The 18,652-nt window shown below is 39.8% G+C and overlaps 1 protein-coding gene across 7 annotated transcripts in view; it reads left to right on the top strand.

The window, feature by feature from the left end:
- Nucleotides 1-18,652, top strand: part of MAGI2 (membrane associated guanylate kinase, WW and PDZ domain containing 2) — a 1,196,373-nt gene that overhangs the window by 948,477 nt on the left and 229,244 nt on the right. For 4 of the 7 annotated variants that reach the window (XM_084630708.1, XM_084630707.1, XM_084630706.1 and 1 more), the window contains exons 8-9: nucleotides 6,748-6,869; nucleotides 8,143-8,325. In XM_084630708.1, coding sequence (XP_084486834.1) covers nucleotides 6,748-6,869; nucleotides 8,143-8,325 — 305 coding nt within the window. Of the gene's footprint in view, nucleotides 1-6,747; nucleotides 6,870-7,224; nucleotides 7,354-8,142; nucleotides 8,326-18,652 lie in introns of all 7 variants that reach the window. The other 3 variants (XM_084630705.1, XM_084630704.1, XM_084630709.1) reach the window with 1 other exon arrangement.

The raw sequence follows: 18,652 nt of genomic DNA, 5'->3' as shown, positions 1-18,652 counted from the left end.
ACCAACCCTGGGGGCACTCCACTTGATACCGGCTGCCAACTAGACATGGAGCCATTTGATCACTACCTGTTGAGCCTGACAATCTAGCCAACTTTCTATCCACCTTATAGTCCATTCATTCAGCCCATACTTCTTTAACTTGCTGGCAGGAATACTGTGGGAGACCGTGTCAAAAGCTTTGCTAAAGTCAAGGAACAACATGTCCACCACTTTCCCCTCATCCACAGAGCCAGTTATCTTGTCATAGAAGGCAATTATATTAGTCAGGCATGACTTTCCCTTGGTGAATCCATGCTGACTGTTCCTGATCACTTTCCTCTCCTCTAAGTGCTTCAGAATTGATTCCTTGAGGACCTGCTCCATGATTTTTCCAGGGACTGAGGTGAGGCTGACTGGCCTGTAGTTCCCAGGATCCTTCTTCTTCCCTTTTTTAAAGATTGGCACTACATTAGCCTTTTTCCAGTCATCCGGGACTTCCCCGGATCGCCATGAGTTTTCAGAGATAATGGCCAATGGGTCTGCAATCACAGCTGCCAACTCCTTTAACACTCTCAGATGCAACGCATCTGGCCCCATGGACTTGTGCTCGTCCAGCTTTTCTAAATAGTCCCGAACCACTTCTTTCTCCACAGAGGGTTGGTCACCTTCTCCCCATGCTGTGCTGCCCAGTGCAGCAGTCTGGGAGCTGACCTTGTTTGTGAAGACAGAAGCAAAAAAAGCATTGAGTACATTAGCTTTTTCCACATCCTCTGTCACTAGATTCCCTCCCTCATTCAGTAAGGGGCCCACACTTTCCTTGACTTACTTCTTGTTGCTAACATACCTGAAGAAACCCGTCTTGTTACTCTTAACATCTCTTGCTAGCTGCAACTCCAGGTGTGATTTTGGCCTTCCTGATTTCACTCCTGCATGGCCAAGCAATATTTTTATACACTTTCCTGGTCATTTGTCCAATCTTCCACTTCTTGTAAGCTTCTTTTTTGTGTTTAAGATCAGCAAGGATTTCACTGTTAAGCTAAGCTGGTCACCTGCCATATTTACTATTCTTTCTACACATTGGGATGGTTTGTCCCTGTAACCTCAATAAGGATTCTTTAAAATACAGCCAGCGCTCCTGGACTCCTTTCCCCTCATGTTATTCTCCCAGGGGATCCTGCCCATCAGTTCCCTGAGGGAGTCAGACTTTTGTGCAACCTTCTAACAGAGCCTGTGATTTAAAGACTAAACGCTAGCCTTCTTCCTTCCACAGCCCCGCACAGAATTATGGTGCTGTGCTGGCTTTTTCAGCTGTCTAATCGCAAAAAGAGCATTTCTACCTTTATGGTTGATTAACTACAAGATGAAACTCAATTTGCAAACACGGTTTCCTTAATAGGACAGCTAAACTAACCAGATGGGTACTTATTGTAAACTGTGCATCCTGCCTCAACTGCGCAACATTTCTTTATCTTTTCTATCTGACACGCTGTTACTGCTTATGTTAGAAAATAACATGTTATCTCAGCAATTCTGTTTCTTTCATTTTAAAAAGTAGCTAAATCTTACATTTTGATGCTCATTTCAACAAATATGTCCATTAATACTTGTTTTAAACACAATTTCAGTATCTAAATGAAAGATTTGGATGTCTTTTTAAGGAAAAATGAAACAGCAATTGAGGCAACATTAGTCAAATCAGCCTTTACCAGTTCCACTTCCTAGCTGACTTCCATACTAATATCATCAGCACAGGTGCAGCGCTGTGACCCCATGCACCAGGTTGCATTGTCCAAAGCAGGGAGCCAGGCCCAACCCTGTGGGACAAAAGCCACTGCAGTGGGATGAATACAGGGTGGGCTTGTTTGCCAGCCCTTCCTCACCGGGCCAGGGCGGGCTTGCTCTCCAGCCCCGGGCCTCCCCTCTGCACTGGGCTTTATTGAAGACATGGACACAAAGGAAAGCCATGGACAAACAGAGAAACCATGATATCTGTGGCTTATTTACCACTGTGACTCATAGACTTTAAGGCCAGAAGAGACCATTGTGATCTCTAGTCTGACCTCCTACACGTTGCAGGCCACAGAACCTCACCCACCCTCTCCTGTAATAGACGCTGAACCTCTGGCTGAGTTACTGAAATCCTCAAATAATGATTTAAAGACTTCAAGGTACAGATAGGCCACCATTTACTCTAGCTTTTCCCAGCAAGTGACCCATACACCAGGCTGCAGAGGAAGGTGAAAAAACTCCGGGATCTTTGCCAATCTGACCTGGGGGGAAATTTCTTCCCAATGTCAAATATGGTGATCAGTTGAACCCTGAGCATGTTGGCAAGACCCACCAGCCAGATACCTGGGAAAGAATTCTCTGTAGTAACTCAGAGCCATCCCCATCTAATGCCAAACTGTGATGGCAGGCACCTGGCCCCGTTGAAGCTCCCTGCTGCAGGCCCCATGGTTCTACCACACTGGACCTCAGAAAAGGAGCAGCAAAGATGGGTTCTCTAGTCCTGCCTAGAAAAGTTGCATGGAAGTGGCCAATCAGAACCCAGCAAGCTCATATAAAAGGAGCTGCAGGGCCTTAGCAGGTCAGTTCCTGGCTGGGACCTGAAGGGCAAGAAAGGGTGCTCAGTTCTGGCTGAAGGGGTTGATGGCTGCATTTACTGGACCTGAGAGAGAGAGGATCTGAGAAATTCAGCCCTGAGTTAAGGGTGAAGAGAATGGAGCTACGTGGGAAAAGTCTCAGGGAATAGTCACAGCGAAATGGAGGCAGCAGTACATGGCTGCTGTTTATAGGGTCCCTGAGTTGGGACCCAGAGTAGTGGGCATCCCCGCTAGCAAAATGACCTAAGCCACAAGTCTTCTTTAGAAGCACAAGCAAAGGGCTGGATTTAAAGGACCCAGAGATGGGGCTGATAACCTGTTGAGGGCAGACAGTTTCAGCAGGGAGAGACTCCAAGGAGCCTAGGAGGGTCTGAAGAGCAAAGGCACCTGAGGAAGGAGGAGCTGAGTCCAGCTTGAGCCTGGGGATTTGAAGACTTTTGTGATTGTTTTGGACTTCAGTACTCCCGGAAGGGGTCCTTGATTGTGTGACTTGGCCAGAGGGCTGAGCCACTGAAGACCCACCAAGCAAGGCTAACAACGTACAGGGGATGCCAGGAAAGGCCTGCAGTACCACACCCAGCCTCTAGGAGGCACTCACAAGAGGTGAGTGTCACCCACTACACAACTCTGCTGCTCTACCTATTATTAACAGCCACATTTACAAGTGATGACTTTGTTATGTAGATAGCAGCTTTAAAGTTTGGCAAATTTTTTTCACTTTCACTCTTTAAAACAAATGTCCCTGTTGACTTCAATAGAAATCTTTTCTGGGTGACGAACATCTGACATCACCTTTTGGATTACCAGGTATATTAGGTCACCTAAAGATACATTGCTGTTTCCCCTCTATCCCCTTGGTTTAATGAACACTGGAATATTTTCATTTTTTTAAAATAACACTGTCTAAAGGGTAGGGCCTTGATCCAGAGAATTGCTTCGCATGGGATCATGAAGGTGACTTCAGTGGAAGTCACATGCACTCAGCACCTTTTACAATCCCTGATTCTAAGGGAGCTCAGGGTCAGATCTTCAAGTGTTTAGCATCCACAATCAAGACCAGATATTCCCTGCAGCTCTCTCTGAGAACTGTTTTGAAAGGCTGGTCCTGTGTGCATAAATATTTACCTCTCTGGAGCAACAGTAATTTACAACACATCCAACAACTTCACATGCATATCTAACCAATCACCCAAACCTGCATGATGCTGAGTGCCCTCAAATCCTCTGGCTTCATCAGGAGAAGCATGCCACATGAGACAGGAGATGATCCCCACCCTGCTGGATTTGTTCCCTAGTCAGTAAAAAAATTATCCTCCTGATAACATGCTCTGGAATATAATGTATGGGAAAAAGTTATGTATGAGTTATGGGATATCAAAGGCACAGTATCAGAGAAAAACACATGCTAATAGGGGCCATGGGAAATGCTACATATTGGGAGAAAGTTGTGGCATTACAGTGTGATTTTTTCACATTTCAGTGCTCTACATGAATTAGTTTCTGCACTTTCCCCCCTGTTTTCTTTTATAAAATACAACAGAAATATAGTCGAGTGTTAAAATTTCATCTTCAATATAATTTTGTTTGCTGCTGTGGGAATCCAGCACATGATGGATCCATTACTTTGTTAAGCAATTTGCCTAAACAGTCACTATTGGGGTTAAGATTTCTATTTCATTATAAACAGCTAATTTTGTTTTCAGCTTATCCAGGACCACTATGCACAAACACCATCCTGTTTCTCTCTTGCATAGAAATCACATATAGTGAAAACTTGAAAACCTGTGTTGCTGGAGTATTTTTCAGTGATACTGCAGAATAGCATATAGCCACATAGATTGAAACTAGGGCTGTCAAGCAATTAAAAAAATTAATCGTGATTAATCACGTGATTAATTGCACGGTTAAACAATAATAAAATTCCATTTATTTAAATGTTTTTGGATGTTTTCTACATTTTCAAATATGTTGATTTCAATTACAACACAGAATAAAAATTGTACAGTGCTCACTTTATATATATTTTTGATTACAAGTATTTGCACTGAAAAAACCCCCCAGAGAAATAGTATTTTTCAATTCACTTAATACAAGTACTGTGGTGCAATCTCTTTATCATAAAAGATGATCTTACAAATGTAGAATTATGTATAAAAAAACTGCATTCAAAAATAAAGCAATGTAAAATTGTAGAGCCTGTAAGTCCGCTCAGTCCTACTTCTTATTCAGCCAATTGCTAAGACAAACAAGTTTCTTTACATTTGCAGGAGATAATGCTGCCTGCTTCTTGTTTACAGTGTCACCTGAAAGTGAGAACAGGCGTTTGCATGGCACTGTTGTAGCTGGCGTCACAAGATATTTACTTGCCAGATGTGCTAAAGAGTCATATGTCCCTTCATGCTTCAACCACCATTCCAGTGGACATGCATCCATGCTGATGACAGATTCTGCTCAATGACAATCCAAAGCAATGCAGACTAATGCATGTTCATTTTCATCATCTGAGTCAGATCCCACCAGCAAAAGGGTTGATTTTCTTTTTTGGTAGTTCGGGTTTTGAGGTTTCCTCATCAGTGGTGCTTGTTTAAGACTTCTGAAAGCATGCTCAACACCTCGTCCCTCTCAGATTTTGGAAGGCACTTCAGATTCTTAAACCTTGGGTCGGTTAGAAATCTCACATTGGTACCTTCTTAGCATTTCGTGAAAACTACAGTGACAGTGTTCGTAAAATGAACATGTGTTGCGTCATCATCCGAGACAGCTATAACATGAAATATATGGCAGAATGCAGGTAAAACAGAGCAAGGGACATACAATTCTTCCCCAAGGAGTTCAGTCACAAATTTAATTAACGCATTCTTTTTTAATGAGCATCATCAGCATGGAAGCATGTCCTCTGGAATGGTGGCCGAAGCATGAAGGGCCATACGATTGTTTAGCATATCTGGCACGTAAATACCTTGCAATGCCAGCTACAGAAGTGCCATGCAAATGCCTGTTCTCACTTTCTGGTGACATTGTAAATAAGAAGAGAGCAGCATTGTCTCCTGTAAATGTAAACAAACTTGTTTGTCAATCTGAAGTAGGACTGTGTGGACTTGTAGGCTCTGAAGTTTTACATTGTTTTGTTTTTGAGTGCAGTTATGTAACAAAAAAAATCTACATTTGTAAATTGCACTTTTATGACAAAGAGATTGCACTACAGTACTTGTATGAGGTGAATTGAAAAATACTATTTCTTTTGTTTATCATTTTTACAATGCAAATATTGTAATAAAAATAATATGCACAATTACAACACAGAATACGTGTACAAAAATGTAGAAAATGATCCAAAATATTTAATAAATTTCAATTGGTATTCTATTGTTTAACAGTGCAATTAAAGCCACGATTAATAGTGATTAATTTTTTTAATTACAACTAATTTTTTTGAGTTAATCACATGAGTTAACTGCTATTAATCAACAGCCCTAATTGGCACTTTACATTTACAGCAGAGTGCAAGAAGTTGAAAGGACAGAGAACTTCCAAATGGATCTGGGAAAGAAACAGTTTTACCAATCAGAGAAAAATTTAAAGTTTATGAAAAATTTTCCTATCATAAATTGAGAGAAAGAATCTCAAATTTTCAAAGATGAACAATATCTTTTTTTAATTTAGGTTAATTTGCGACATTATGTTTTTTATGACATTATTGAAATTTTTGTTTTACTTTTGGCCTTTTTTATTGTTTCAATTTGTTTTACTATAATTATTTTAAAAAATCATTTTGAAAATGTTGAAACAGGACATTTTGATCTTTTCAAAACTTTTCTCCAAAAATGTTTGAACTGAGAAATTGTCAGAACTGACCCTTTCCCGTGAACAGTTTCAGTTGTAACCAATTGGTATTTTCCAAAGAAAAAGGGTTTTGTTGAAAAATTCCTGATCTGTTCTACTTCCCAATTATTTCTGCTATGAGCTAATTTGTGCATCCCTTACTTGCACTGATGAGCACTAACTCGTATATTCTCATTCACTACAACAGGACTACTTGTGTGAGTTTTTTAAGCTGGTGTAAGGGTTGCACATACAGGTAACCCACATGATGATGATCCCATGAAGTAAATAATAATTTTTCACAAAATGGACTCAATTTTTAATCATTACCAATTTTTTTCAGCCACATAAATAGAAGAACACAATTTGAAAATCCTGTCCTAGAAGCAAAAAGGAAGCTACAGCAGCATAACATGCCCAACGCAGAACTTGGAACAAAGCCTATGCAGGCCCCAGGTTTCCGAGGTACAGTACCATGTCAGATTTAAGAAGAAAATAATTGCTGTACTTTCCTGGTGTTATGACAATGATTTAACATAGTCTGGTTAAAATACAATTAATTAATAATTAATTGTATCTTCTATGAATTAGCATTAATTGGTGTTCAGTATGTTTCTAAGATAACCTATCTAGCAAACATCATTTAAATTGACGCCTCAGACACTATTGCTGTAGGAGTTTACAAGAACACTGAATCTTGATAATGTGAAAATGATTGCACTTAGAAAGAAATGTATTAGCAAAAGTCAATATTGATAGATGAGTAAGTTTTGACATAAGGTTATAGCCAAAGAATGAGGCTTGTTCTCCTTTGTAACAGTAGAAAGCGCCTCATCAACATTACCTAGGCCTAAACACGTTCACCCGCATCCTGCTCCTCAGAGGTCTCGCAGTGTGAATGATCTGTCTCAGTGTCGGCGGGACAATGCTGGAATGTACAGTCTGTATGGTATGTCCAAGTGCTGCTTGTTAGCCAAGCTGCACTGTTGTAGAAGTAGAGAGATAAGTTAAGTCACAAACCTTTTCACCTTTCTCATACCTTTTTTCGCAAAATAAAGCACAGAAGAGAGTCACTGGAAGCCAGGTGAGGCTTATTCTTGCCTGATGGTAATTTTCACACTTTACACTGACGCACATTGAAAACAGATGTAAAGGTCACTGAACTGTCACACCGATTGTAAATGTCATTTGTCAGAAACTGAAATTCCATTTGTCTGGGGTGAGAAGATTATCTGGAATTTACCCTTTTGTCTGAATCACTGATATAAATGGATATTTTTTGTTATTGGGGGCGTGAGGGGAAACTAATTATAAATTATTTGGTATACAAAACTGAATTGATAGGCTAGGAATAATTTTTAAGAGTTCAAAGTTACCTTGCATATTATTTTTATCACTGTGTAAATATTTTAGCTACACAACAATCTATCTCTAAACTTATTTCCAAGAGCATTTGCTTCAGTGCTTATCAAAGAGCATTCCTAGCCCTTCCACCCCCAAGACTGATCTGCCATAGATAGAAAAGTCCTCCTTAGTTGGTTTTGTATTAATGTAAAATAAGGACTCACTAATGTGTTTATTTCTCCTGGAATGCTTACACTCTTTATTTCCTTTAATATCAAAATGCCACACTGCCACCTACTATTGCTGCTGCTTCTCTTCTCTTTTGTTTGTGACTCTGTGTTATATTATGACTTGACTGGAACTATTTTCTTTTTGTTTGTGTTGACTGATGTAGAAAAACCACTCTTCACCCGTGATGCATCACAACTGAAGGGAATTTTCCTCAGCACAACTCTCAAGAAGAGCAACATGGGCTTTGGATTTACCATCATTGGTGGGGACGAGCCAGATGAGTTTCTACAGGTGAAGAGTGTAATTCCTGATGGGCCTGCAGCACAGGATGGCAAAATGGAAACAGGTGATTAAGTTGGTTCCTTGATATAATTATCAGACTTCAGCCTTAGATTTTTGAGCAGCATTTTTCTTAAGTGCAGAAATAAGCAGGTGTGTTCGTGCTGTCATTCTGAATGGTGCAAGTAGAGCTGTGTGAATAACTAGTTTTTTGGGTTGCTGGCCATTCTGAAAAATAATAATCACTTCAGGTCAACCTGGAACAAAGGTTTTTAAAATGTTGGTAAATCAAAAAGTTAGAAAAAATTGGTTTTGGTCAAATGAAACATTTCATTTGAATGTTGAGAGGTTTTTAAAAGGGTTTACTGTTTCTTTTAATAAAATTGAAGGAAATTTCAAAATGAAAAGTCATTTGAAATAGAAAAACCAAAATATTCTGATTTTCTTTTCAAAAAAAAAGGTTTTGTTTTGACACAAACAATTTGGCAAAACTGACACACATTTGCAAAATGTTTTGGACTTACCAAATCTACATTTTTTACCCCAAAAAAGATTTTTAGACAAAAACTTCATCCACCTCTGGGACAAGAAGAATATTTCTGCCTCAGAGAATATTTCCCAAGGGAAGTATTTCCCTGGAATATTGCTTTCTAAAAATGAAAGGAAAACTTTTATTTTTTCTTCACAAATGATGAAGATCATATGATATGATAAAGATCAGATATGATGAAGATCTCTGAAGCAAACTTTTATTTATTTAGGGTAAAATTCTCTCACATCTGCAGAGCAGATCTCAGATGTGATGCTCTTCTCAACACATGCTCAGATTACCTGTGCGGATTCCGTGCCTGTAGAGACAGAGGCCACAGACTCAGACTTTTCTGGAGGAAGGACTATATTTTAAAATAGTCAAATTAAGTTTGATTCTGCTTATCTGGGTAAAGACTATGTAACCCTTCTGCCAGGTGGAGCCAGCAGCAACAGGGCTGGGTTCAATATCTAGGGGTTCCTTTCCATCGATACAACACAGAACCAGCTTGAGCCCCCACCCAGTAACATGGGAAAATTACACACCACACCTGAAAAGGAGTACTTGTGGCACCTCAGAGACTAACCAATTTATTTGAGCATAAGCTTTCGTGAGCTACAGCTCACTTCATCGCATCCGATGAAGTGAGCTGTAGCTCACGAAAGCTTATGCTCAAATAAATTGGTTAGTCTCTGAGGTGCCACAAGTACTCCTTTTCTTTTTGCGAATACAGACTAATATGGCTGCTACTCTGAAACCCCACACCTGGTCGCCTCAGAGAGGCAATACTTTCTCACCTGCAAGCAAGAGTCCGAGTGTAGAAAAGAAACTTTCAGTAAAAGGAGGGAAGTAACTCAGCGTTAATTTGGGAAAACACTGCAAACAGGGTTCATAAACCATAAGCCAAAGACCCACCCTCCAAGTAAGTTGGGCAGTGTCCTTTTCCCCTTGGGTTCTTAAGCCCAGGAGCCCAAAAGTCCCTTTAACGTGCCCTCTTCTCTGTACCCCACTCACAGTTGCCGTCTTTGGTCAGTGCAAACAAAGGGTTCAGAGGTGCATTTGAAGAGTTCACCTCCCACCCTAGCTGGGGGTGGGGTAAGGAGGCACCTAACTTGCTCCGCTGCTCAGACACTCGCTTGCCACCCTGCTGGCCACTCGTTGTGCCACCTGGCCACCTGCCAGCCGTTGCTGCTCCTCTCTGCCTGGCCATCCCCCCGCCGCTCATTCTGCTCACTACCTCACCACCCACTCATTTGCCAGCTGACTGTCAGTCACCATCTGCTGCCACCTGCCTCTCTGCTGTGACCTCTGCACATCAGTCTTTTAGTAATTTTCAGCTCTTTGGAGGCTGCACAGAAACACTTACCCATCTCAACATGATTTCAGCTCTCAGTGATGTTTAGCTCTTAGCAGGCTTGGCAGAAACACAATCCAACCACAACTGATCTCAGCTCTGAATGAGCATTTAAAATAACAAAGAGGCTCCCAAGGAAGCTTATATAGCTCTTTATTTGAACAGTGTGGGGGAACAGGTTAAACCAGTCCAGGGAGGACCCTTGTGGGAGGGTCTACACATCCTGTCTGGGACACCTGTCCCCACCCCTCTTACTTTCACAGGACTCTGGCATTCAAGCACCTGGCTTAACGAAGTCCTTTCAGCTGAGGGTCCTGCTTTCCTGTATTCATACAATAATGCCAACAACATTGGTAACAGCATTTCACTACCCCTGCATTCAGTACTAAAGTGATTTTTAACACAACACCAGCCAAAGTTGATTATTTGAGCAACACACCACTCTATCTGCTGGATATTTAAGCAGAGTAGGTGTGTTCATGTAAATACAGTTTGCTCTAGAAGTCTCTTCCCCTCCCAGCTAGCTATCAGGGAAGAATTCAGCAGACCCTGCTTACATCTACTTTTAGTAAAGGCTTACAAGATCATCTCAGATCCATATATGGAAGGAATCCTTCTATGTGCTTTTCCTCATCCTCCATGGATGGTGGGGTCAGCTGTCACCCTACCTCCATGCCCTGCAGATGGTGTTCCCTAGCCCTAGGATCTTTTTCGAGGTAGGGGGTGGAGACTGGTCAGGCTGATGGACACATACGTCTTTCTCCCTCCATCCTGACAGAGATTTTTAGAGAAAAGATAATAAAATCTGGGGCTATGTTATCTTTGCGGGGGGGCCCCAACTGAAACCAGAGTCATAGGGGTAGCCTAATCTATGGTTGGGAAAAGCCCCATGTGCACACTCATAGAGAACAACGTGTGGGGATCCTTGCAGATTTACTCCCTCAATCCTCATTTCTGCAGATTTTTGTGGGGGAGGGAATAACCAGGACCATAACATGTCAGGATACACCCACCTAGAACTACTGCTGGCGCTGTAAGGCCAAATAAACTTCTGTAAGACCAGATGTAAGTAGGAATTGTGGATGTTCTGAATTTTACTGTTTTTAAAATGCCCTTCTTGCACAAAACATGCCATTAAAATGGTGGAAGGTTTCTGATGCCAAGTAAAAAGTGGCAGATATAACAAAAATTAAAATATAGATTTCTTTTTTGTAAAATCTTATAAGTGTTCTATCAGCTTGAACTTTAGTCGCATTGTTGATGTCAACCTCAAAGTGCAATTTGGTACACAAGGTTAAAATTCAAGAAGCTAATTAGTAGAAGAAATGGTGCAACAGAGACCTGCTGAGAAGAGACTAATGAATCCTGTTAACAGTAAAACCAATCAATTGCTCTTGAACAGTGCCTTGATCTTCATGTTGCCTAATTTGCAGCAGAGGGCTTCCCAGGTTGTTATGACCCAGCATACTTTGATTAAGAACTCAAAGCAGGATTCCTTTGAAATAATCTGAGTGGAATGGTTGAGTGTCTTTTCAACTAAACTAGAACCTGATACTGAAACTGCATGATTGGTCTGTTGTAACGTTGATAGTTGTTATTGTGGTCATTTATTGAGAGGCAGGGTGGGTGAAGTAATATATTTCAGTGGATAAACTTCTATGGGTGAAAGATACAAGCTTTTAAAGCTTACACAGAACTTGTCTTCAGGTCTGGGAAACGTACTTAGAATGTCACTGCTAAATACAAGGTGAAACGGATTGTCTAGCATAAGCCATTAACACATTTATTCAGATGGGTATTTATGAAGAAATATTTTTTTAAAACTTACATTAAAATAATACTGAAGATTTTAGTGAAAACCACAAATGCAAGGAAAGTAAGAATTAAAGGTGAGAGAGAATTTCAAAACACAGAATTATTATTCTAATAAACCTGATATGTGTATTATTAAATTACATACTGAGCTAAATTCTGTCCTTAGTAGACTCCCTGCAGTTCCCTGAATATCAAGTTATCACGTGAGTAAAATAAACCAAGAGTTTCAGGTTAATGAATTTTGCCTCACACAACATCCCTGTGAGGTAGGCATGTGTTGTTATTTTCGTATTATAAATGGGTAAACTGAGAAACAGGGATATTTAAAAAACATAAGGTTTATAAAACAAGTCTGTAGCAAATAACCCAATTTCCTCATTCCCACTCCTTTGCATGTTTCCTAAACTGTGCTTCCTGTTCCTCAGAAACTCTTTTCACAGTCTGCTCACCTTCAGATATGTTGCACTTCATGGTCTGCCAAATAGTCCTTCTTGGAGCCATTTCAGAAAATAGATTGTTCGCTTACCTATTATTTTAAATCATCCTGTGTTTCTAAACCATTAGAGACACAAATCTACTTTGTAAGTTAAATAAGTATTGTTGGATGAAAAATAAGGCGTTTTATACAAATGTACTTTTCTCGTGTGTTTCTAAAAAATAGCACCTCCTATGATACACTTTTCTTGCCTCTTGTGTCACAGTAATAACTGTGCCTATCTCAAGGGGACCATTGTTATTACTATCCATACAAAATCAAGATTCTTGCGAAATTGAAGATTTGTAATTGCTGCAGCAATAATAGGTGCTGGATCTTTATTGTTTTGGGATGAAATATGCCCTAGCAAGGAAGCCCATGTACGGCCTCCCTGCTACTGAAGCTTGACATTTGCCCTCCATGATGACATCTGTCAGCTCCTCACTGCAAATAGGCTGACAGTGGAAGATGGACAATTATGCAAATTCAGTGCACCTACCACTTTGAATAAGTAAAACTAGGATCTAGGAATGTTATGTCAGGCCACTCATTGGATTAGTGGCCATTGAGACATGCCTGTCCTTCCCCACAAAAACCCTGCCTACCATGTGACTAAACCCAAAAGCTCAGGATTTATGAGATAAAAGGAAACATAAATTTTATTATTTTACCTGACTTACTACCTTTGATACATACTGTTGCCAACTCTCACAATTTTATTATGAATCTCTAGATATTTGGCATTCTTAAAGATACATCTCCTGGAGTCAAGTGATTACTTGAGAACCTCAGCTTTCCCCTTAAAGAAGTGAGTTTCTAGCCCTCTTGTTTGCAGAGAACTGCTTGAAAATGTGACCAGATTGCACCCTAAAGGCTCAATAACCAGAAAGTAAACAAAGAGACTACCAAATTTAGTTTTAAAAATCTCTCTTTTTTTTTTTAGCCAATCTCTTCATTTTTCAGGGCCTGCCTCATGACTTTGAATGCTTGAGATTGGCAATCCTGCAAAAAGTTATGTGATAAATAATTACATATAAAATAATGTTAATAAAGCCCTGTATACTATGAAGAAGATCTTATCTTGTTCACTTTCATTTTTTTAAAGTATGCTGTTCATTAAACTTTGCATGGGACCAGATATTAGTAATATGACCTGAGGGAGAAGATGCACTTTGTTTGAACTTTATAGTCTTTGTGTTCATCTCTCTTGAATTAATTTTTCTTTATACGTCTCAATGTTTCTATTGCCTTTATACAATGTGAGCTCTCTCCAGTGGCGAAAATAATAACTGTAAATTCCCAATGAGTTAACCAAGACTCTGGATAAAGTGTCTGCTTTTATTTCAAAATTATTGAATTCAAATCCTCTTGTGGTTTCTGTTTTTATTACATTTTCTTCATACTTTTTTTATTTTCTCAGTACCAAGAAGATTGCTACATCTTGTGCATTTTGTGAAAACTAGGCCAGATATAGACCTGAGTTGCAAAACTTGGATCTGGATTTCAAACATCACACAGTTTGTGATTGTCCAGATGTGAGGTTTTGGACCAGTGTGTTACAGAGATATGGGCCAGACATGTTGTTTGGGTCTAGATTAGTATCTAAACACCATTCCCTAGGGTTTTGTTTGGGGCCCATTTCTAGTGACAATATTTAAGTTACTAGGGGGGCGGGGGGGAGCAAAACAAAATATCTATTATTAGCCCTTCACATAACCTATTTAAGGTACATGTAGCCAACCCTGGGCTGAATACTCAAAAGGAGTTAGGCTCCTAACTTCTATTGGTTTTGAGTATTCAGCCCCCTGTGACTAAATCCCCAAACATTACCAAACGTAAATTTGTGTCATGATCCATGGGTCTCAATCCTGGGTCCACAGGATTCATGGGAACAGCAACACTCCAACCCTCCTCCAGCAGCCAGCTGACAATTGCTTACCTGGGACCTACAAAGCCCAGGCCCAGTGTGAGGCTCTGCCCTGAGATCTGATTGGTGGAGTAGTAGAGTGGTTGATTGGCTTGCTAGCCCTACTTAAGCCAGCAGCAGAAACAGGAAGCTGTCTGAACAACTGGGCTCCACCCTGCTCTGGACTGTGTGCTTCTGGATTGCCTTGTGCTTCTTGCCATGGCTTAATTTCTTGGCATTCCTACCCAGCATGACTCCTGAAATCGGACTCGTGGTTCTGATCTCCAGTTTGCCTGTTGCCTCTGACCCCTTGGAATCCTGACCCAGCCAACTCTTGACTGCTATCTCATGACTGTGAACTCTGTCTCTGACTACTAGGTCTGACTGCCAATCACCTGACTGTGACAATCTGTTTGTGTTCTTATATCTACATGCTTTCTTTCTCTCTTCTGTGTCTCTGCCTTTCTCCCTGTTGAAGTCAACCAGAGTTTTGCCATGGACTTCAGTGGAGCCAGAAATTTACCCAGTTTCTCCTCTAAACTCTCCATATGTGTGTCTCCTTTCTCTCTCCATTCTTTTTTCTTTAGGTATGGATCTCCTCCCTGCCCTCTTCTCTGATGCATCCTGCTCCCATCTCTGCCCTTCTCCTAATCCATTCCAGACTCTCCCAGCGCTGCTCTTATCTGAGTCACCTGTGCATTTAGTTCCAAGCTCCCAGTCCTCCCTGATTCCCCTCCTTTCCAGTCTGATCACCAGTAAAAACAGCAAGAGAGCTGTTAACTTAGTTTTCTTAATGCTCTCAGTCATTTGGAATTAAGTCTGGTTTTTATTAATGTCTTGCATAAAGGTAGTTTGTCGAAAAAACATTTGCTTTGGGCCAAGATCCTCCAAGGTATTTAGGTGTCTAACTCCCATTTTAAAAAGTGACTCAGACACTTAGGGGCCTAATTTCTATTGAATTTCAATGAAACTTAAACTCCTAAGTGTCTAAGTCACTTTTAGAAACAGGATTTGGATTTTTAAGTCACTGATGCTCTGTAGAAAATTTTACCCAGGAGCTTAATGTCTCTACCTCACACACACTGTCTGACTTCATTTGGATGATTTTATTTTTTCTTTACAAGCACAAATGGAATTGAATGGACTCTGACTCTGGCTTTAATCTTAATTTAACCCCATAATTCAAGATGCTGTAGTGTTTTCATTCACTTTAATCCATCAAAGCAGCTGTACATTGATTCATTCTTACCATCTTTATAAAGCGTCAAAAGACTGTCTGATCCTAAGTATTTTGCAAGCTATTTGCCCAACTAAATGCTCCCATATGTGGATTTGTAAACCATCCGAGAAACAGCAAAACAAGACCTAATTTAAATTGACCATTTAAATAGCTACTAGCCTTTTTCTAATGTAGCTATTTTAAGAGCCATCTTTATAATACTGAATTCTGGGCGATATGAAATAGCCACTGAATTCAAGATTTAATAGCATAAGTGATTCAATTTCTGCCCTGTATTGTGAGCAACAGGAACATTAAACCCAACATTTTTATTTTGTTTTCTTCCATTGCCATGTTAACATGTAGAAATGTCATGGGGCTCTGGAGAGGCAGAATGTTCTTCCTTCATTTCATGTGATAAAAGATATGATTAGAAATATGAGATAGCTCATAGTAGGCATAGTTTGTGGCAAGTATTTTTGTTCTGAACCAGGTGCTGCACAGATAATGCTGCACAGTTGGCCCTAGGGTTGGCAAACTGTGACTTGGGACACTCACATTTCAGGGGCGTAAAATTCACTGAATGTGTAATGCACTGGTTTATGAGACTATATATAGCACTGCCCTCCACCGGAGGTAACATATATTATACACATGAGCAGGTGTGTGATCATGTGTATAATATATGGTACATGTGTATAATATATGTTACATCTACTGGCTAATCTATTAGAGCTACTCTTTCAGCTCTCTCTATGGAAACTTGGTTTACAGAGACTGAGAAGTTGCATATATGGTCTCCTGACTGTGTTGTATGAATAAGTGTACCCATGATTGCCCACCAGTGTAATGCATTTATTATCTGTGTTTCTAGCTGCTTCACCTTCATTCTGTTATGATGAGATGTTTTCATGCAGCCTAGAAACCAAAGGTGTTTGCAAGTAAATCAGTGAATCTTTCTTGACTGGGAACAGAGACTATAGTACAAACAAAGAGATCCAGGACAGAAATCCCAGGAGGAGGACACGTCAAACTGAAATGATTCATTTGCTGTGAATAATTGACACTGTTATATAAATTACAGAGATAACGGAGCTTGTACAACAAGCCTGGTCTTTCAGTATCAAGAACACAGGCCTCTACCATCAAAGCTAATGGAGACATACTGTTATTGATTATAGGTCCCTTATCCTCACCAAAGTACAAGATAATTGCATATTTAGAGCCACTACACTGTAAAATATGATAAATTAAGAATTAAAATGGCAAATGTGATAAAGCACAGATAGGATTTGAAATATGGACCATTATATAATATGCATCCTCTCTTTCATACATATTTTTCTGTGCTTAATTTCCTCAAAATAACCTTTCACAGATGGGTAGTAATTTACACTTAGCTACATTAGTGAGAGTTTTAACTTCCACTCTCTTATTTCCAATGTCAGCATAAATTCTCATAAAGGGCAATATGTAGCCATAAATTCCTAGGCCTAACTAAAGGTCAGGCATCATGAAAAAAATGTCCATAAGTGCCAAAAGCATAAATGAAAAACATGTGATAAGCTATTTTTGTTTCACATTCTACAAAGCAAAATTAGAGCTCTTGAAATTGTTAGGCTTTTCTTAGAGGATAACAGTGTGTTCCTTTTTCTAGCAAATAGAGATACATGGTTATATTAAGACAATTTTGTCCCATTTGGCTGTTCATATTGTCATATGGAATGCCAGTGCATGAAGAAATACAGCTCTCATAAATCCATTAGCTTAACTCCTCCATCTGAAATCATGATAATATATCTGCAGACTCCTAGGTCAAGAGATTTAACTTAGCTCAACGGAAGATAAATACATTATTGTACAACCTCGCCTTTATCAGGTCAAGTTTAGCAAGTTTTAGAAGTTGCCAGTTCCATTATAAGCAGAGCTCATTGAACTCTGTAGTTACCAGAAGTGCTCCAGTTGCAGAACCAATTTTCTTGTATGAAATGTCATTGATGTCTCTCTCACATTATCTGGCTTTATTTGTCTGAACAAGCAAAAATGTCTGGTGAAAATAGTAGTAGTCATCATCATCTAATCTACTCTTTCATTCAAGAATATTGACAAAGAGTGTGTTTTTGCTTAACAACAAGAACTATCCAGAAGTGGGAAAGAAGCTGGTTTCTATGTAGTGTGATGCCAGGGAAAAGGAGAACTTTATAATGTAATATCAAATTTAATAATCTAACCTATCTTTTTCAATATCATCACTAATGCCTTGTGAGGAGGGCTTTCAAGTAAGTTTGACGGGGGGGCAGGAAACAAAAGCCCACAGTTAAGTCAAAAACATGGAGACCTGGGAGAAGGGTCAGAATCTGGAATGACCATGGACAATTATAGCAGTGACAAAGGAGAGACAAGAGGGAACGTAGAGGGGAAATCAAATCAGTATCTTAGATGTCTGTATACCAATGTATGAACTATGAGCAATAAGCAGAAAGAACTACAAATACTAGTGAATACTCACAACTGTGACATACTTGGCCTCACAGAGACTTGGTGGGATAATACACATGACTGGAATATTGGTATAGAAGGGTAAAACTTGCTCAGGAAAGACAGGCAATGATTTAGATAATGGCATAGAGAGTACATTTATAAAGTTTGCAGACGATACCAAGCTGGGAGGGGTTGCAAGTGCTTTGGAGGATAGGATTAAAATTCAAAATAATCTGGATGATCTGGAGAAGTGGTCTGAAGTAAATAGGATGAAATTCAAGAAGGATAAATGCAAAGTACTCCACTTAGGAAGGAACAATCAATTGCACACATACAAAATGGGAAATGACTGCCTAGGAAGGAGTAGTGCGGAAAGGAATCTGGCGGTCATAATGGACCACAAGCTTAATATGAGTCTACGGTGTAACATTTTTGCAAAAAAAAAGCAAACAGCATTCTGGGATGTATTAGCAGGAGTGTTGTAAGCAAGATACAAGAATGAATTTTTCCGCTCTACTCTGTGCTGATTAGTCCTCTGCTGGAGTACTGTGTACAGGTCTGGGTGCCACATTTCAGGAAAGATGTGGACAAATTGGAGAAAGTCCAGAGAAGAGC

The sequence above is a fragment of the Lepidochelys olivacea genome (assembly GCF_965140295.1).
Source record: "Lepidochelys olivacea isolate rLepOli2 genome assembly, chromosome: 1".
NCBI classification, from domain to species: Eukaryota; Metazoa; Chordata; order Testudines; family Cheloniidae; genus Lepidochelys; species Lepidochelys olivacea.
Note: the sequence above shows the minus strand (reverse complement) of the source record. Positions and strands in the feature narration are given on the sequence as shown.